This window comes from Alosa sapidissima, chromosome 9, assembly GCF_018492685.1.
Source record: "Alosa sapidissima isolate fAloSap1 chromosome 9, fAloSap1.pri, whole genome shotgun sequence".
In the NCBI taxonomy this organism is placed as follows: domain Eukaryota; kingdom Metazoa; phylum Chordata; class Actinopteri; order Clupeiformes; family Clupeidae; genus Alosa; species Alosa sapidissima.
In genome coordinates this window covers 15,265,419-15,282,587 of record NC_055965.1, presented here as the reverse complement: position 1 = coordinate 15,282,587, position 17,169 = coordinate 15,265,419, and the positions used below count along the sequence as shown (strand labels likewise).

The 17,169-nt window shown below is 41.7% G+C and overlaps 2 protein-coding genes across 2 annotated transcripts in view; both read left to right on the top strand.

Moving 5' to 3' along the window:
* The first annotated feature begins 540 nt into the window (after positions 1-540).
* On the top strand, positions 541-10,101 carry LOC121718311 (GTPase IMAP family member 7-like). The gene is made up of 5 exons (XM_042103312.1): positions 541-1,136; positions 6,592-7,377; positions 8,150-8,233; positions 8,358-8,522; positions 9,330-10,101. The coding sequence occupies exons 1-5, from the start codon at positions 1,121-1,123 to the stop codon at positions 9,431-9,433; spliced, it is 1,155 nt and encodes a 384-aa protein (XP_041959246.1). The 5' UTR covers positions 541-1,120; the 3' UTR covers positions 9,434-10,101.
* A 4,339-nt stretch (positions 10,102-14,440) lies between these two features.
* The window catches only part of LOC121718332 (chymotrypsin-like protease CTRL-1), a 5,560-nt gene continuing 2,831 nt past the window's right edge, over positions 14,441-17,169 (top strand). The window contains exons 1-2 of the mRNA XM_042103352.1: positions 14,441-14,507; positions 16,505-16,608. Of these exons, the coding sequence (XP_041959286.1) occupies positions 14,456-14,507; positions 16,505-16,608 (156 nt within the window). The 5' untranslated portion in view covers positions 14,441-14,455. The remainder of the gene's footprint in view (positions 14,508-16,504; positions 16,609-17,169) is intronic.

Sequence of the window (17,169 nt, the reverse complement as noted above, 5' to 3'; positions counted from 1 at the left end):
ACCACCTCATTTTTACTTTTTTGTGTTTAACTAGGTGGCGCTATACATGAAATGAGTGGTTATGGAATGGGTTGACATGGCCCCTTGAGATCAACATACAAAAAAAAAATGGTCCTCCTAAACCCTACGGTTTTCGAGATATTCACAGAAAACTGTGTCTGCCCTACCCTCCTTTCGCGGGTCCAATTCAGCGGGGGGGCTACAGATCAAAACGAAAAACGATGGTTCCATGCTATCCATGTGGGGTTACATGTCCACCAAGTTTCGTGTACCCCGGTCTTTCAGTGTCCCGGGAATCATTGACGGAAATTTGGGCACGCGAAAAAGAAAAAAAAAAAAAAGAAAAAAAAGAAAAAAAAAAAAAAATCTGACTAAACCTATATGACTAAACCTGACTAAACCTATATTCGCGCAGCGAAGCGGCGGTCATAATAATGTTGTCTGTATGTCTGTTGCAGAGCTGCGAGTGGTTGTGCTGGGTGGATACCAGTCAGGCAAGACGTCCTTGATCAACACCGTGCTAAGCCAGGAACCCGGAGGAGGAGGGCGAGAAGATCGTTGTTTGAAAAGAGAGGGTGACATCAGTGGCAGGAGGCTCACCTTGATTGACACGCCTGGTTGGTGGACGGGCTATTTGCTGACAGACACAGCAGAGTCAGTGAAGCAAGACCTAGTGTTGAGTGTGTGTCTGTGTGCACCCGGACCACATGCCTTCCTTCTGACAGTCGAAACTGATGCCCCATTCACTGAGAGAAAAAGGAAGGTTGTAGAGCAGCACTTGAATCTGTTTGGAGAGAATATCTGGAGACACACCATAGTAGTCGTTACCAGAGGAGATTCTCTGAAGGGTAAAAGCATAGAACAGCACATTGAGAGTGAGGGAGATGCTCTGAAATGGGTGATAGGGAGATGTGAGAACAGGTACCACGTTGTTGACAGCCACAGCAAAGATCCTGACCAGGTCACTGATCTGGTAAATAAGTTAGAGGCTGTGTATGCGGCTAACAGCGGCAGCTACTTCCAAATTGACAGGGAGACTTTAAAAGAGGTTGAAGAGAAAAATTCTGCAGTGAAATTGAGAGCTACATCCAGGCAGGATCGTATTACTGAGCAAAGACAAATGCTGGAGCAACACGGTGAGCTTGTTTTAACCAAATCCATAAGCAAAAGTATATCAAATTTTATCAAATGGGTTAATTAACAACTGCATGTTAAAGGGACACCAGGCAACGTTTTCATGTTAATTACTCATCTTCGTAAGTCGGTATATGTTTAAATGACTCATTACAGGGTGAATGAAGACTCTCTCGCCCGCCCCTACTGCCTGTAGGAAGAATATCCCGCTTGCAAGTTCAGTGTATCGTACCCGCCGACCGAAGCAGGATAAGTTTACATCCTGCATCCACAGCACAGAGGCAGGCTAACGAAACGCTAGCAATTGTTGCAAACGTGTGTATAATGGCAGAGCCGGCGAAGAAGCAGCGAAAACCCTTAACGAAAGTGTTACGATAACCATCCGGCCAGCGGATGGCGCTAGAGGCCTCACAAGTAATGGTTAGGTCGTAGAGGGAATGTAAGAATAAGCAATGGGAGGAAAGCGAGGTATCGATGTATTGTTGCGTGCTGCATTAAAGCTAGCTCAGTTGCTACTACAAGCCTCCTTATTTCAGAACACTAAACATGGTGTCAGAAATTAGGACCTGAAGAAAGCTTCGTTTTATGAGTGGAAGAGTTTTATGAGCGGATTCATCAGATTTAGCCGCAAAACGTTAGCTGCACGAACAGCTAAACAAGCTAGCAGCATTGCGTACAACATTCCAGCACCGGAGTCAATGGATATGAAAGGTGATGTCTATAATAACTGGATTTTCTTCCGGGCACAGTGGGAAAATTACGAGATCGCAATAGGACTGGACAAGAAAGATAAGAAAATAAGAGTGGCAACTCTATTGACAATCATGGGTAAGGAATGTCACCAGCTTCAAAGGCACCTGCACATGGAAGATACAGACAGGGAGGATCCGACGAAAATATTAGATACGCTTCAGAAACATTTTGAGCCGAACAGAAATGTGATATATGAAAGATTTGTGTTTAATGACTGCAAACAAAGCCAGTGTGAAACAACAGAGCAGTATGTGGCCAAAGTGAGAAAGCTAGCAGACACATGTGAATTTGGTGCGCTTAAGGAAGACCTCATTAGGGATAGACTTGTCATTGGCACAAAGGATTCAAGCGCACAGGCACGCATGCTTAGAGAACCCAATCTCACCCTGACGAAAGCTATTACCATGTGTCCAGTGAACAAACACTACTCCAAATTAAGAAAATAGGAGGAGAACAAGAATCAGTACATTACACATCCCGGGCACAGAATTCAGAGTCAAGCCACAGATATGCCTCCCGTGAACGTCAGTCAGAACCACGTACCCAGAAGGGGCCCAAACAACACAATGTAATCGGTAACAACAAACAGAGGCAAGATAAAGAATCAGTCTGTCAATACTGTGGATCAATGCACGCAAGAGGCAAATGCCCTGCATATGGAGTCACATGCAAGGTATGTGGGAAAAGAAATCATTTTGCACGGGTGTGTAGGAGTGCACAAAACAAACCTCAGGGAAATCTTGTAGAGGATGACAGCCAGTCAGAAGAATCAGATACAATGTGGTACATATGTCAAGTGAACTGTCTAGACAATGTTCCAAACAAATGGTTTGTAAATCTCAAGCTAGCCACACACAATGAAGAGTCACTGGACTATGATCCTGGACAGACTTTAAAATGTCAGCTGGACACTGGATCTACGGTCAATGTAATGGGCTTCACTGACCTACAACGCATACTACAAGACGGTAACCCAGCCCTGGTACCCAGTAAAGCAATGCTGAAATTCTATGATGGCACATTGATAAGACCCAGAGGACAATATGAGCTTAAAGCAGAACATAACGGCACACACATCCTCAAGTTTCAGAAAATGGAGACATCACAGATACCGTTACTCTCAGCCGACACCTGCCAGAGACTGGACCTAATCCACATAGACCCCAAGCATGTCATACATAGTGTCAACACCCACAATCTCCCAGACACAGTCACACCCAAAACAGCGGAAGAAATCGTCTCAGCATATGAGGACGTTTTCTACGGACTGGGATGCCTCAGGGGTGAGTTACACCTGGAGATAGACCACAAGGTGAGGCCTGTGCAGCAGTTGCCGCGGCGGACGCCAATCCCGATAAAAGACAGAGTAACCACAGCCATAAGGGAAATGGAACAGAAAGGGATTATAGCCAAGGTCACAGAGCCGACACCCTGGATCAGTAACATGGTGGTGACGGAGAAGAAAGACAAGCTACGTATATGCCTGGACCCGGGTCCACTGAACAAGGCCCTACTGAGATCACACTACCAGATGCCCACAGTAGAAGAAATACTGCCGGACTAAGGCCAAGATATTCTCAGTATTAGATGCTAAAGATGGCTATTGGCAAGTGCGACTAGATCAAGTGAGCAGTTATCTAACCACATTCTGGACCCCGATAGGACGATACAGATGGGTGAGAATGCCATTCGGCATAAAACCAGCAGCGGAGGAATATCAAAGGCGGCAACACGAGGCACTTCGGGGCCTGAAAGGGGTGAGCGTAAAAGCGGATGACATCTTGGTGTATGGATGTGGAGATACCAATGAGGAAGCTGTGGCAGACCATGACAACAATCTTGAAGCCCTATTACAAAGAGCCAGAGAAGTCAACTTGAAGCTCAACAAAAAAAAGCTGAAGCTGAAACTTCCCAGTGTCACATACATGGGTCATCGCCTCACATCAGAGGGCCTGCGTCCAGATCCTGACAAAATTACAGCAGTGCAGAACATGCAGACACCAACAGACGTCAAGTCTCTCCAGAGACTATTAGGGTTTGTGAACTATCTATCAAAGTTTCTCCCTAGCCTATCAGATGTGTGCGAACCTCTCCGACGTCTGACCGACAAAAGATGTAGACTGGACATGGCTGCCAGCGCACGATGCAGCGCTAGAGACCATTAAGCGCCTAATCATGCATCACCCAGTCCTCAAATACTATGACCTCCAGGATTCCAGGAGTCACTCTGCAGGGTGATGCTAGTGAGACAGTCTTGGGAGTGGTCCTTCTGCAGAATGGGCAGCCAGTCGCGTTTGCATCGAGAACACTGACGGACACAGAACAAAGATACACGCAAATTGAAAAAGAATGCCTGGCCATTGTCTTTGCATGTGATAAGTTTGACCAATACTTGCTTCGCAGAGAATATGTCACGGTTCATACCGACCATAAACCATTGGAAACTATTTTTTAAAAAATCCTTGTTTTCAGCACCAAAGAGGCTACAGCGGATGATGCTCAGGCTACAGAGATACCAGCTCAGAGTGATCTACAAGCCAGGCAAGGAGCTACACATCGCAGACTTCCTGTTCAGGGCACCTCTACCGAATACAGAACACGCCCAGATGCAAACACCGACTACAGTCTATGCCATGGGTCTCACCCAGCCAGAGCTGGAACAAGTGAGTCATGCCTGTGATATAAACTTCACCACTCGGACACTAGAGACTATCAAGATGCACACAACACAAGACCCAGTGCTTCAGACACTTCAGGCAAGCATCAACAGAGGCTGGCCTGAGAATAAAAAAGACATAGGACAGTCACTACAGCCTTTCTGGACATACAAAGATGAACTCATGATAGACAAGGGCCTCATTTTCAAAGGGAACAGAGTACTCATTCCTGCAATGCTGCGCTCCGAGTTCTTGACAAAGATTCACACGGGCCATTCAGGAATAGAGGCCAGCCTCCGGAAAACTCGCGAGACTGTCTTCTGGCCAGACATGACGAAGGATATAAGGAACTTCATCAACAGCTGTTCCACCTGCAACTCTGTACAACGACAACAACAGAAAGAAACACTAGTACCCCATCAAGTTCCTCGCCTCCCATGGTCTAAAGTGGGAATGGATTTGTTCTCTCTAAACAAAAACACATACCTGATCATGGTAGATTACTATTCTGACTATTGGGAGCTGGAAGAACTGACAGACTACACCGCATCCACTGTTATTGACTGCTGCAAGAGACAATTCAGTAGACATGGAACTCCCCACATCGTTTTCACTGACAATGGCCCACCGTTTTCAGGAATGGACTTTCAGCTCTTTGCCAAGGACTGGGACTTTAAGCATGACATGTCATCCCCCTATCACAGCCAGAGCAACGGAAAAAGTGAATCGGCTGTCAAAATCGCCAAAACGCTGCTCAAAAAGGCATACCTGGAGGGAAGTGACCCATGGAAAGCTGTTCTGGCATGGAGGAACACTCCAACGGAAGGACTGGGTAGCTCCCCAGTACAAAGGCTCATGTCCCGACGGACACACACACTCCTGCCCATCAGAGAAACACAACTAAAGCCCAAAGTGATACAGAATGTCACTGAAAGTAAGCTGGTAAGGGGACAGACAGTGAAACAGCACTATGATGCCCGGGCACGGAACATGACTGCTATCATTCAAGGGCAGACGGTGAGAGTCCTTCTTCACCCCAAGGACCAAGACAAGCGGTGGTCCCTGGGAATGTGCATAGATCAACTCAGTGAACGTTCCTATGTAATTCTAGTGAATGGAAAGACATGTCGTAGGAACCGAAGGGACATTCGTCCTGTACCAGAGCAACTTGAGATATCTCCAACTGGAGAACATACCACTCTGGACAGTGATTGGGATCCAGAGCCTTCCACTGAAACAGAACAACAAGTCGCAGAGGGGGCAGCGGTAACAGAGGGTTCACAGGGCACAGAAGGACTGCACACTAGGACCAGATCGAACATACGGAAACCCTTGAGATACAAGGACTATGTGCTCTGAGAACGACAGGAGTAGTGTGGACACTGAGGAGGGTTGAGTATTGGAAAGGTGTTTAGTAAATAGAACATACTAGCATCCTAGATGCGCAGGACTTGTTGTATTCTGAATGTGAATTTCCCATTACATGTTCATGTTAACCAGGCTTGTTCTAATAATAGCCAGAGAGACAGTTATAAAGTTGGTACTGTAGACATTTTCAATTGTTTTGTAAAGAGAGATGTTACGATAACCATCCGGCCAGCGGATGGCGCTAGAGGCCTCACAAGTAATGGTTAGGTCGTAGAGGGAATGTAAGAATAAGCAATGGGAGGAAAGCGAGGTATCGATGTATTGTTGCGTGCTGCATTAAACCTAGCCCAGTTGCTACTACAAGCCTCCTTATTTCAGAACACTAAACAGAAAGATGCAAAGAAAAGGAAAAGAGCTTCAGACAGAGCGAGGGGGAGTTTCCTAGAGAAAAAGCATCAGGCTTGCCTGGTGTCCCTTTAAGACTATAGTCTGTTTCATATGTTTATGTGACTTATCTGCACATTGAAGGGCATTGCAGAAATAATATGCAAGCTTTTTGCAACCACTGACATGACAAATATAATTAGAATACATTTTTTACAGATCCTCATTGTATGAGGATGACTGTCTCATTGTGTTTTGTGTGCTATAAACAATTGTTGCATTTGTATTGTTTCAGGTGAAGTGAAGCCTTTAACAGAAATGAGAATTGTCTTGCTTGGTTGGGTGACTTCTGGAAAAAGCTCTGTAAGAAAAACCATCCTGGACGGAGAAGAATTGGTCGCCCGGAACATGACTGTTCAGTCTGACAAAAAATCGGGAGAGGTGGAAGGGCGGCGTGTTACAGTGATCGATACTCCAGGATGGTGGAAGTATTTCCCAGCCAAAAACACCCATGATGGTGTTAAGAGAGAACTAAAGAGGAGCTTGACCCTGGATTCTAAGCATCCCCATGCCTTCCTCCTGGTGGTTCCTGCAGATGTGTCCTTCCTGGAGGATCAGAGGAAGATCATTCAAGATAACATGAAGATATTCGGAGAGCAGGTCTGGAGACACACACTCATACTCTTTACTTGGGGCGATCAGTTGGGAGGTACAAGCATCGAGGAGCACATTGAGAGTGAGGGAGAACCCCTCCGGTGGCTTGTGGAGAAATGTGGGAACAGGTACCATGTCTTTGACAATGTAAACAGAGGAGACGGCTCTCAGGTTAGAGAGCTTCTAGAGAAGGTAGAGGAGATGGTAGCAGGCAACAGTCTCTACAGCCCGAATACTGAAGAATGGAAAACCAAGTCTAAGGAAACAGACAAGGAACCAGAGGGGGCAAAAATGGAGGTTGTGAATCCACTGTATCATGAGTGGAAAAGGCTGGACAGACAGCTGGAGGAGAAGATTAAAAATATGTGGAAGCAGATGTTTGATCCTGAGCTGAAAGGAAACCAGAGTGGAGGAGGTCGTCCTGACTGTAAGTCAATAATTCGTATCTGAGGATTGTTTAGAGAATGAGAGGTACTGTATGTCTGCTCACATGTGAAGTGTATTTAAGCCCTCTGAAAATATATTTAAATGCAGGGAAAAGCCTTCATGGTGCCTCAGTTAAATTTTATTTAATTTGTTTTATTCTAGTTAACATGATCTTAACTGGCTTTACATAGCCTGGGGTCAGATAACCCTAAAGCCACACAAGCTGTGCGGGGAAAAAAAAAAAAACAAGCTTGGTAGCAGAAATGCCAATACAGTACAGTTTACTTTTCTGTTCAGCTACCGTTTGGAATATGTGGGTGAGACATACACAACATTTCCAATGAGGACCCTAAAGGTATACTATGCAGGTTTAGCTATTTTTGGCGACTGTAGAGCTCCCTCTAGAGTCACAATGTATTTATATGTTACTCTGCTATTGTAAATGGCAAGCTCATCTCAACTTATCCCCCCTGTACACAATGCAAATGCTTTTGTTGTGGAGGTGAAGGATTAACAACAGGCAAAAACTATCTCCAAAGAGCTATATCTACTGACAACATAATGTTTCACAATTCTCACAAGATTTGGCAGGGTGCCGCTCTTGGAAATTGCAGGGCTGGTTTTCTCGGTAGGGACCTAGCTATGCTAGGTGAACGATTCGCCTATTACAAGTTCATTTACCATCAAATTGACTTCGTGAAGGTGTATAGTGTACCTTTAAACCACACAGACTCTTATAACCTGTTCTTACATGTTGACAACTGAAATTTCAGTTCATGAAAGTGAGCCACCGCAGGAGGAGTGGGAAATCAGTGCACATAGTTCTGAGATAAATGTGCCATCGAAAGTGACTACAGGTTGTCTTTGCACTTTATTCTGGTTTTAATTTTACCAGCATTTCATATTGCCATTTTGTCCAATAATAGTATAATCTAATGAATTCTCCCATTAATACTATTTGTTGCATGTTAATAACATTAGAAGGTGGCAATGAGAGACAGCCTGAATGTCAGCTTCAAGGACATGCGTACAAACCCCAGAATCTCACTGATGAAATGACAGAGCTCTTTGCACGTGAGTGGGGGAGACGAGAGGCCATGATCATGGAAAGAGTCCGTGGAATTTTGTTACAACTCCAAGAATACGGTGAGCTTTCACAAGGAAAGAATGGTCATTGATATAGATCTTGGGCCCTAACTTCAGTGCCAGGCAAAGTGAAAAGTCAAAAGTAACTAAAGCTAATTTATAAAGCAACACCAAAGAGTTTTTTGTTCCCATAAAATAATGTTTCCAAAATCGTTTCAGTGGTTCATCAAGTCGTAACAGGGTGAACGGCACTTTCTGCATTCTCTTCGCAGCCCTCTATCAGCTATAATCGCACTCAGATCGGGTAGCGGATTTGTAGTTCGATGGAATTAGACATAAGAAACTACAAATTTGTCGCAATACATCATACTTTCATAAAATTATGCAACATATTCAAATCATATGCAACAAATAGTGTGCGTGCGACAGAGGAAAAGTTTTACAAACTCTATTTGCTAATGAAATACTGAGCATGATACTACAGGTGTAAACATTGGTGGGTACCTTCAAGCTCTCACATGCCACATGATAAATTTAGCACAAAACACTTTACTCATTGACTGACTTCGCACTTTGCCCAGCATTTGAATTTAAGACCTATTACGTTATATCTCCTTTTTTGCTTGCATTATTTCACAAAATAAACTGTATTGCAATATGAATTAAATAAGTATTGTGAGGGAATGCACATTTATATTGAAAGGGAACACTAAGGAGCTCAGACAAAAAATCACCAGGGGCTTAGTACATCTTTGTAATGAATGCATATTATTAAAATGGTAGAATAACTGATAAAAAGGCAACAAAATACAGCATCAATAGCACCTTTGTCAGAGGACACCTCATATAACATCTAACAATCTGCAGGTCCTTCGTCAGATGCTGATGAGAGAGAAAGGGAAGACTCCCGTCAAAAGGTTCAGAGATGGTTTGAAGGATGGTCTGGAGTTTCTGGATATGAATCAGAGTGAATTCCTTCACTCCACTGTGAAAGGTCTTCTATATTGATTTCACAATATGACCTAGGACATCAGTTTATTATCATTTAACATCAGTAAGACGTCTTGGAATAGAAATAGAAATTGTAGCATAAAGAAACGGACTGTGATGCATGACAACAGATTGGGTATCTGTGGCCCACTGGTCAGCAAATCAGACTTGTAACCGAAGGGTGGTTTGATCCCTGCCTGGTGGGACAAATGTGGGTGGGGATAGTGATTGAATAGAATTCTCCAACATCCACATCCGTGGAGGCACTCTTGACCAAGTCACCTGAACTCAAGCTGCTCCATGGGCGCTGGATCAAGGGCTGGCCACTGCTCTAGGTGTATATGTGTGCTCCCAGAGAATAAATTTACTTCAGGAGAAATAAAGTAATGTATAATATATTTAATTATATTCATTAATATGAATTGCCATTCTTTGCATTCATTACAATGTATTATTATTATACTTAGAGATGTATTAGTTGAATGTATTCCACAGAAGACTCTTTAGCCAGCTCATATATTTCTGGTGAGTGTCAGCTCGGCATCATCTGTTATATGCATCTTTCACTCGGGCACTAAATATCTTGTATATGCCCAATATGGCAACACTTTAGCATCTTAACATGCTCATTCAATAGGTGCAACATCCAACTACGGCTTCGTCTTCTTCTTCACTTCCTCTTCTCTCCACTTTCCTTTCGCTCATTCTTTCTCCCTCCAGCATGCTCCTGACCTACCCTATCCTTTTATCCATTTTATTTACTATTTCGCCTCCTCTCCTCCTTGCCTGACTATACAAGGGCCGTCCACGGAGCCTGTGCACAAGAGCAACCATGCGACACCATTGGGTCTGGGAGAAGATGGCAAGGCAACTCGCAAGACTGTGTGGCATGACATAAACCTCTAATTTTTCTTTCCCTTCCCGTACTTTTTCTCTTTTTCCAATATTTTGCTCTTAGTTTAGTTTACTGTGCTCCCCCTTTTTGTTATGTAATCTATTCCAAGTAAACGCTTTACTATATTATAACCATATTCTCTTGTGCTTTGATTACTTTTTAAAGGTGGAAAGTTTCTGTGTTTCTAAGCTAGTGCTTGGTGGTGATGATTCTGCAGGTCATCACAATTAAACCAATGCTTGCAGCAAGAACTTATGCCACTTGTGTTCTTAAACAAACTCTAGACTATAAACTATGAGCCACATTGACATAGCCTCCTCAGAAAAATGGATTGCATTATGACCATTACTGTATGTGCTGTGGTTGCTATCATTATCTCCCTATGATATTAGGAATTTTACTCTGACTTTGGCTTTGCATAATGTTAATGTTTCAGAAAACGTTTCTGTTAACCCTATTCTAGTGTCCATAAATAGTATTCATGAACATTAAAAAAAAACATTTAAATGAACGATGACTGCTAAACCATAACACATTGATCATGAATGTCCATGGCAACAGTTTCTGAAGATATGATGTTACAGAGGGAATGCACACAATGTCACAGCATGAGTCACCGTGGTTACTATCACTGAGTGGCAAAAAGATGAGTGGCAGCATTCCATTTGAATCTCAAAATCAAAATGGGAATGTACAAATAGTATGTACTGGAAACAGGAATTCAGAGCTCTCTTTCTACAGACAGCTGTCAATGCATTCCCTCTATATAATGTGTGACCAGGGGTTCTATAAGTTTCTCTCTCATGTTACAGTTGTACAAGGCATGTTTTGCTGTGAGGTTTGGTATTTCCATACTGAATTGGTCTTTTTATTCCAGCTGTCAAAAGTAGCAAATAATGTTGACATCTGGCCAGGGACATACTCAATCTCAACAGACACAAACAACACATGCATGTTTTCTGCTACAAGTATTTACAGTGATAACAGACACTTACACTTGAAAACTGTAGGGGGACCCCGAGAGCAATTCTGCTGTAGTGCTGCTTCAAGATCATTTAAAATTGTATTGACACTATATAAATTAAGGAAATTAAAGTGAGCTATTTGTTTTAGTGGTATTGAACCATAGGATTTACTTAGCTGCAGACTTTACAAGTCCAATTAAGGAGTTGGTTTGGGAAGGATTCAGCATGATGTCATCACCTTTTGGACCTTGAGGTGTCCTTGTTTTGTTTAAATGAGGTACAATTGGGTACTGTACATTTATTTATTTATTATTATTTGTTTCTGATTTTACTGATTTCATTTGAGCCTGGTTAAGATTTGGATATTTTGAGACTCTTTTTTTCCCAAGCTGGCCGAGTCTTTCTACGTTGCTTTTGTCACTGTCCGGACAGATTTGCACCATTTATTAATAGAGATATTCCTTGAGATGGATCCACAGAGCAACTGGACTCGGATCCTGTTGAATGCCCAAGTCAGCCCACTTCCTTCAGCTACAGAAACAGCCTATTAGATTCCGTTTCACAAGCTACTCTACCATTTTAAATAAATGGTTTCATTTGTGATCCTGATCCACCCATCAGACCTTGGAGATGGCTCCAACAAGAAGAAGACAGAATGCAACCCTGGGCAAACAAAGAATATAACAGAATTCTATTCTCACTGGTAATCACTTTTACTATATCAGCTACTATTTTCACTATAACATGTCATTGCATTATTTCCACATGTGCATACCACATTACACTGTCACTTCCCTGTCTGGAATTTGAAATCTCACAGTTGCATTTTCATCGTTACATACCCCTTCAATGTTTTTGTAATCATCCAGAGCCTAGGTTGGGTGCACGCGCAGCATGGGGTCAGACAACTAACTCAGCTAATAGGTCGGCATGTTGAGCTGTAAGGTATGCACTGTCATTGTCACCCAAGGACCGCCAACCGTACACTGTTAGACTTTTGTATTTTTACAGTAACTCACTGGCAACACTGTTGCCAGTGACTTACTGTAAGTAGTCTTCTACAGTAGCCTTACGGTAGATGTGTTTTCCAGTAAGAAACCCTTACCGCAATTTTAGTGTACAGTAAGATACCCTTACCGCAATTTTAGTGTACAGTATGCCCCTACGGAGACTTGGCCCTGCCAGTGAGTTACCTACCTATCCCTTTACAGTAGCCTAACTGTAAGTTCCTTCAACAGTATTATGTCTTTACCGCAATGTCCAGTACAATATCCTTACTGTATATATATAGAAAAAGAGATTTTTATTTTTAATTAAAAATACTTTTTTATTGAATACTTTACAGTACATGCACAATACAAGAATATGACTGAATGTAGCTCCAGTCTTCAAATGTGCAACAATGTAATGCAACAGTACACACACAACACACTTCTTACTTTACACGTACTGTATACTGCACAACATATGCACTTACTCTCACTGTCTTTCATAACACACATTTTATAAAACACTAAAGATTGAACCCATAAGTCAATGCCTAAACTGTAAAATTGCTGCAAAAAGGCTAAAAAACTACAAAATGCAATGACCGCACAAAATGACTTGCATATCTCTTTACACAACACACTTCTTACACATTCAACACATGCACTTACTCTGTCTTTTATAACACACATTTGTATGAGACACAAAAGACTGAACCTGTGAGTCAATGCCTAAACTGAAAAAAAGAAAAGAAAAAAAATACAAAATGCAATGGCCGCAAAACAATGACTTGCATATCTCTTTACACATACAACACGCTTCTTACTTTACACATACTGCACAACACGTGCACTTACTCAGTCTTTCATAACACACATTTTTATAAAACACTAAAGATTGAACCCATAAGTCAATCCCTAAACTGTAAAATTGCTACAAAAGGCTAAAAAACTACAAAACGCAATGATTTCTTTCTTAACACACGCTCAATCACAACAATGCTGTAAGCTTTAAAAACTGTACGATTGAACCATATTAAACCTGCAAGTCAATATATAGTACTGTATATGTCAATGAAAACTACAACAACTTGCTCAGCTCCCTTTCTCGCACACACACAGGAACCATTCTTTGCAGACTTTATGCTGAAAATAAAAATAAAACGTGGATGTGTAAGAATAAGTTGTTTATCAGACTGGCAAAACTTTTAGACCAGGTTGAAGTCACAAAAATGTGCCTAAATAAAAATATTCTCTTTTGAGTAAAAGTTGGGAAATAGAGTATTCTAGGGGTATTTTTTATGCTGAATCCATTTTTGATATTTGCCAAGCTGTATCTCTTGAAACATGAAACTCAGTTGAGTGTAAGATCCAAGATGATCGCCCCATACGCCACAATGAGCAAATTTCTCAGGACTGGCTCAAAGATAAACATTTTAGAGGTATCTTCTTTAGAGGTATATTCACCTTAACAAATTAGTATTAGCTAATAGTGATTGTCTGCCTGATCCTGAGCTGATAACAAAATGGGTAGAAGACGTTAGCAAGTGGCCAGAGATTCATTAGCCCGACATATACTATACGGCTCTGGTTGTCAAGCCCAGTGTGTATGCAAAAATGTAGTGTATGACTTTTATAAAAAAGGAATAATTTTCCAATATTTTGGAAATGCATATACATATCAAGTCAACTTTATTATATACATGTAGTATTCATAATCAACATCGTTAATGATGTTGAAGCCAACACAGTCATAAACAATAAACAAAATGCTTTCTAAAAACAATAAACAAAATGGTTTCTAAAAAGCAACGAACTGAAGGTGGTAAAACATTCAGTAGTGGTGTTCCCAAACATTTGCACACAAGGCCACAGCATAATCACAACCCCCTCAGGTCAGGACAGGGCCCCATATCTTGATATACATTAAAGCTGGTCCATGTTTACTCTGGCCTCTGGTCTGCCTTTATCCGTAACTGACAGTGCAAAAAAAAATTGTGTTCATGTTGTGAGATAGGAACACCTGGCAGGTAGCACCTTGCTACTTTCCCAGCCGAATCAGCCAGTGCTGCGTCATCAGACACAGCCCCCGTCAGTCAGAGGGTATAAGAACAGAAGAGGGTTCCAGTGCCGTGGTACATCTGCGTACACACTACGATGGCCATGCTTTGGATCGCCAGCTGTTTCGCCCTCGTGGTGTCTGCCCTGGGTGAGTGGGGCGTTTAGTGTTGCTGTTTATTCTGTCTGTCTTAAACTACTTGGCACTTGGTGTCTAGTTTGAACTATTTTGAAACCTCACATTGATTAAATCATGAAAATCACAGAGATGAAGATTTACACTCTACATACTGTTGCATTTTGTGTCCACTCTGGTGTCTACGGGGCTCCCGTAACACAGTAGAGATCGCTACTCCTATAGGTGTGGGTGCGCTCGTCTTTGGACTGTGAGGATTTCACAGGGTAAAAGAGGAGGTGTGTGTTTTGTGACTACTCTGGTGTCCAAAGGGATTCCCTTTAACACAGTTGAGATCGCTACTCCTGTTGGTGTTCGTCTTCGGACTGTGATAATATCACAAGGTAAAAGAGGAAGTATCTTTCAGTGTGTGTGTCTAGTTCGAGGGCCCCTTTTCAACGGGTTTAGGCTGTACAAGAGGATTGACTTGATGGAGAGGCTCTCCCTATCTGAATCAAAATCCCTAATTTGGGGTTTAGGGGCTATGGAAAATAGACCACTTCAGAGTCTCTCTCTATCTCTTAGTCGCTATTCCCTGTTCCCTTCGACTTGTACTTCAAAATGTGGTTAACTTCACTAAAAGAGGAAGAAATTCAGAGCTGTATTTGCAAGAGTTGTTTGTCATCAAAATCTGAGAGAGGTTAGAAACCCACTACGGACATTCGTCTGGCCGTCCAGATTTAAATGACAGTTCTTGCAACATATAAGAACTTCAATTGACCACAACGGATCTATAACAATTTAGATTCTATCTATAAATACACTTATACACACATTTATCAGACAGATTTCCGTATCCTCGCTTGGGTGTGTGATTTGCATTTAGACCACAACGGGTCCTAGACTTTAGCTTCACAAACAATTTGACGCGCCAAATAAATTTGCTAACAAAGCCTTTTTGGTTTTTTGTCTGCCCTGGAGCATAGGACTGTCCTTCCCAAATGCCTGGCTGAGTTCGCTACTCCTGTGTATGTCAGTGCAGTATGTTTTTTGCCCATATACAGTGTCTTAGAAAGTAGCCCTCAAACGAACGCCTTACTTACCCGGAGTGATGTCAAATCTTTGGAGCAGGAGGCCCTATTGCAAGGCATCCGGGGTTCTCAGCAACACAGGAGAGGCAGAAAAATACAAAATGCTAGACGGTCTTTTTACAAACTCCTAATCAAAGGTTAGGATTTTGACTTTTATTAAATACAAACAAAAAATACAAGGAATGAAAACTGTCTAAGTCTAAAGGCTAAATGCTCGATCCAAAGAAAAGTGAAAAGCAAAAAGAAGAACCCTGATGAAGGGGCCGTTCTCTTTTTATACCCCTCTCGGTCAGGCAGAACATGTCCTAGTTTGGTATTATGTCTCACCATGAAATATTGGTTCTGCTTTTTTGTTTTGTTTAGTTGCCAGTCAGCTTTTTGTTTTGCTGACAAACAGTTTCTTACAGCTGGTACATCATGTTCTTACATTCTGTCTTTACATTCTGTTCAAAGCACATCTCATTTAGCATAACACACTTTAATTCTATAACACAATTTAATTTTATAAGCAAACTTTCTTATATGTTCGAGAAAAACACTCTCTACATTTAAGCAAAATCATAACAGGTTATTCTAGCAAAAACAATTTATGTCTAACTTGTTTCACACTAGTTGTCTATCATTATCTTGCCCCATTTGCACATTTTTATTTGTTTTAGAGCAAGCTGGATTTAAGCAGTTATATGAATAAAAGTCTTTTAATAGTAAATTATGATTCTGATTATTAATTATCACATCTTCATATTGTAAAGTCACGCTACAATACAGATAAAAAAAAATACATATGGATGTAAAGTACTGCACTGTTTTGTACTGCCATGGCTTAAAGAATAGAATAGCCATTGATCAGATTTATGACATTGAAGTTATTGTGAAGTTATTATGTCACTGTGGTCAGTCACTCTCCAACCCCTCTTGTTCTGTATTCTCTCCTGACCCCAGGCTGTGGGGTTCCCTCCATCAAGCCCCAGGTGAGCGGCTACAACAAGATCGTCAACGGAGAGAACGCCGTGTCCGGCTCCTGGCCCTGGCAGGTGTCTCTTCAGGTATGCACAAAGTCAAAGTCAATTTTTACTATAGATTATTAAGGTTAGAAACTAACCATACCTAGTGTGCCATCTGCAAATGTTTTAGAAATTAGTTGAATGAGTAATTAAATGAGTTATCTAAATGTTCTTCTAACGTTCTTAAAGTTCTTAAAGTTATTTTATTAGTTGAATGAGTAATTAAATGAGTTATCTAAATGTTCTTCTAACGTTCTTAAAGTTCTTAAAGTTATTTTATTAGTTGAATGAGTAATTAAATGAGTTATCTAAATGTTCTTCTAACATTCTTAAAGTTCTTAAAGTTATTTTATTAGTTGAATGAGTAATTAAAGGAACCATATGTAAGATTGTGGCCAAAACTGGTACTGCAATCACTTTCAAAATACTGAAGAGCGGTGTATCCCCTCCCCCTCCCCCCTGACTCGAGGTTGCCAACCCTGATGGCGAAACACTACTGACTTTGTGATTAGTAGATAGGTGGAGGGTGGTGCATCAGGCCAAAACACAACATGACATGACAAAACACAACATCAACATCAGTTGAGGGCTGCAACTTCACTT

What these genes read in the sequence shown, in the direction of transcription:
- LOC121718311 (XM_042103312.1), top strand. An exon ending in TGGAGGAGGTCGTCCTGACT is followed by an intron (nt 7,378 to 8,149) that starts GTAAGTCAATAA and finishes CTGAAATTTCAG; the next exon opens with TTCATGAAAGTGAGCCACCG. An exon ending in GCCATCGAAAGTGACTACAG is followed by an intron (nt 8,234 to 8,357) that starts GTTGTCTTTGCA and finishes TAATAACATTAG; the next exon opens with AAGGTGGCAATGAGAGACAG.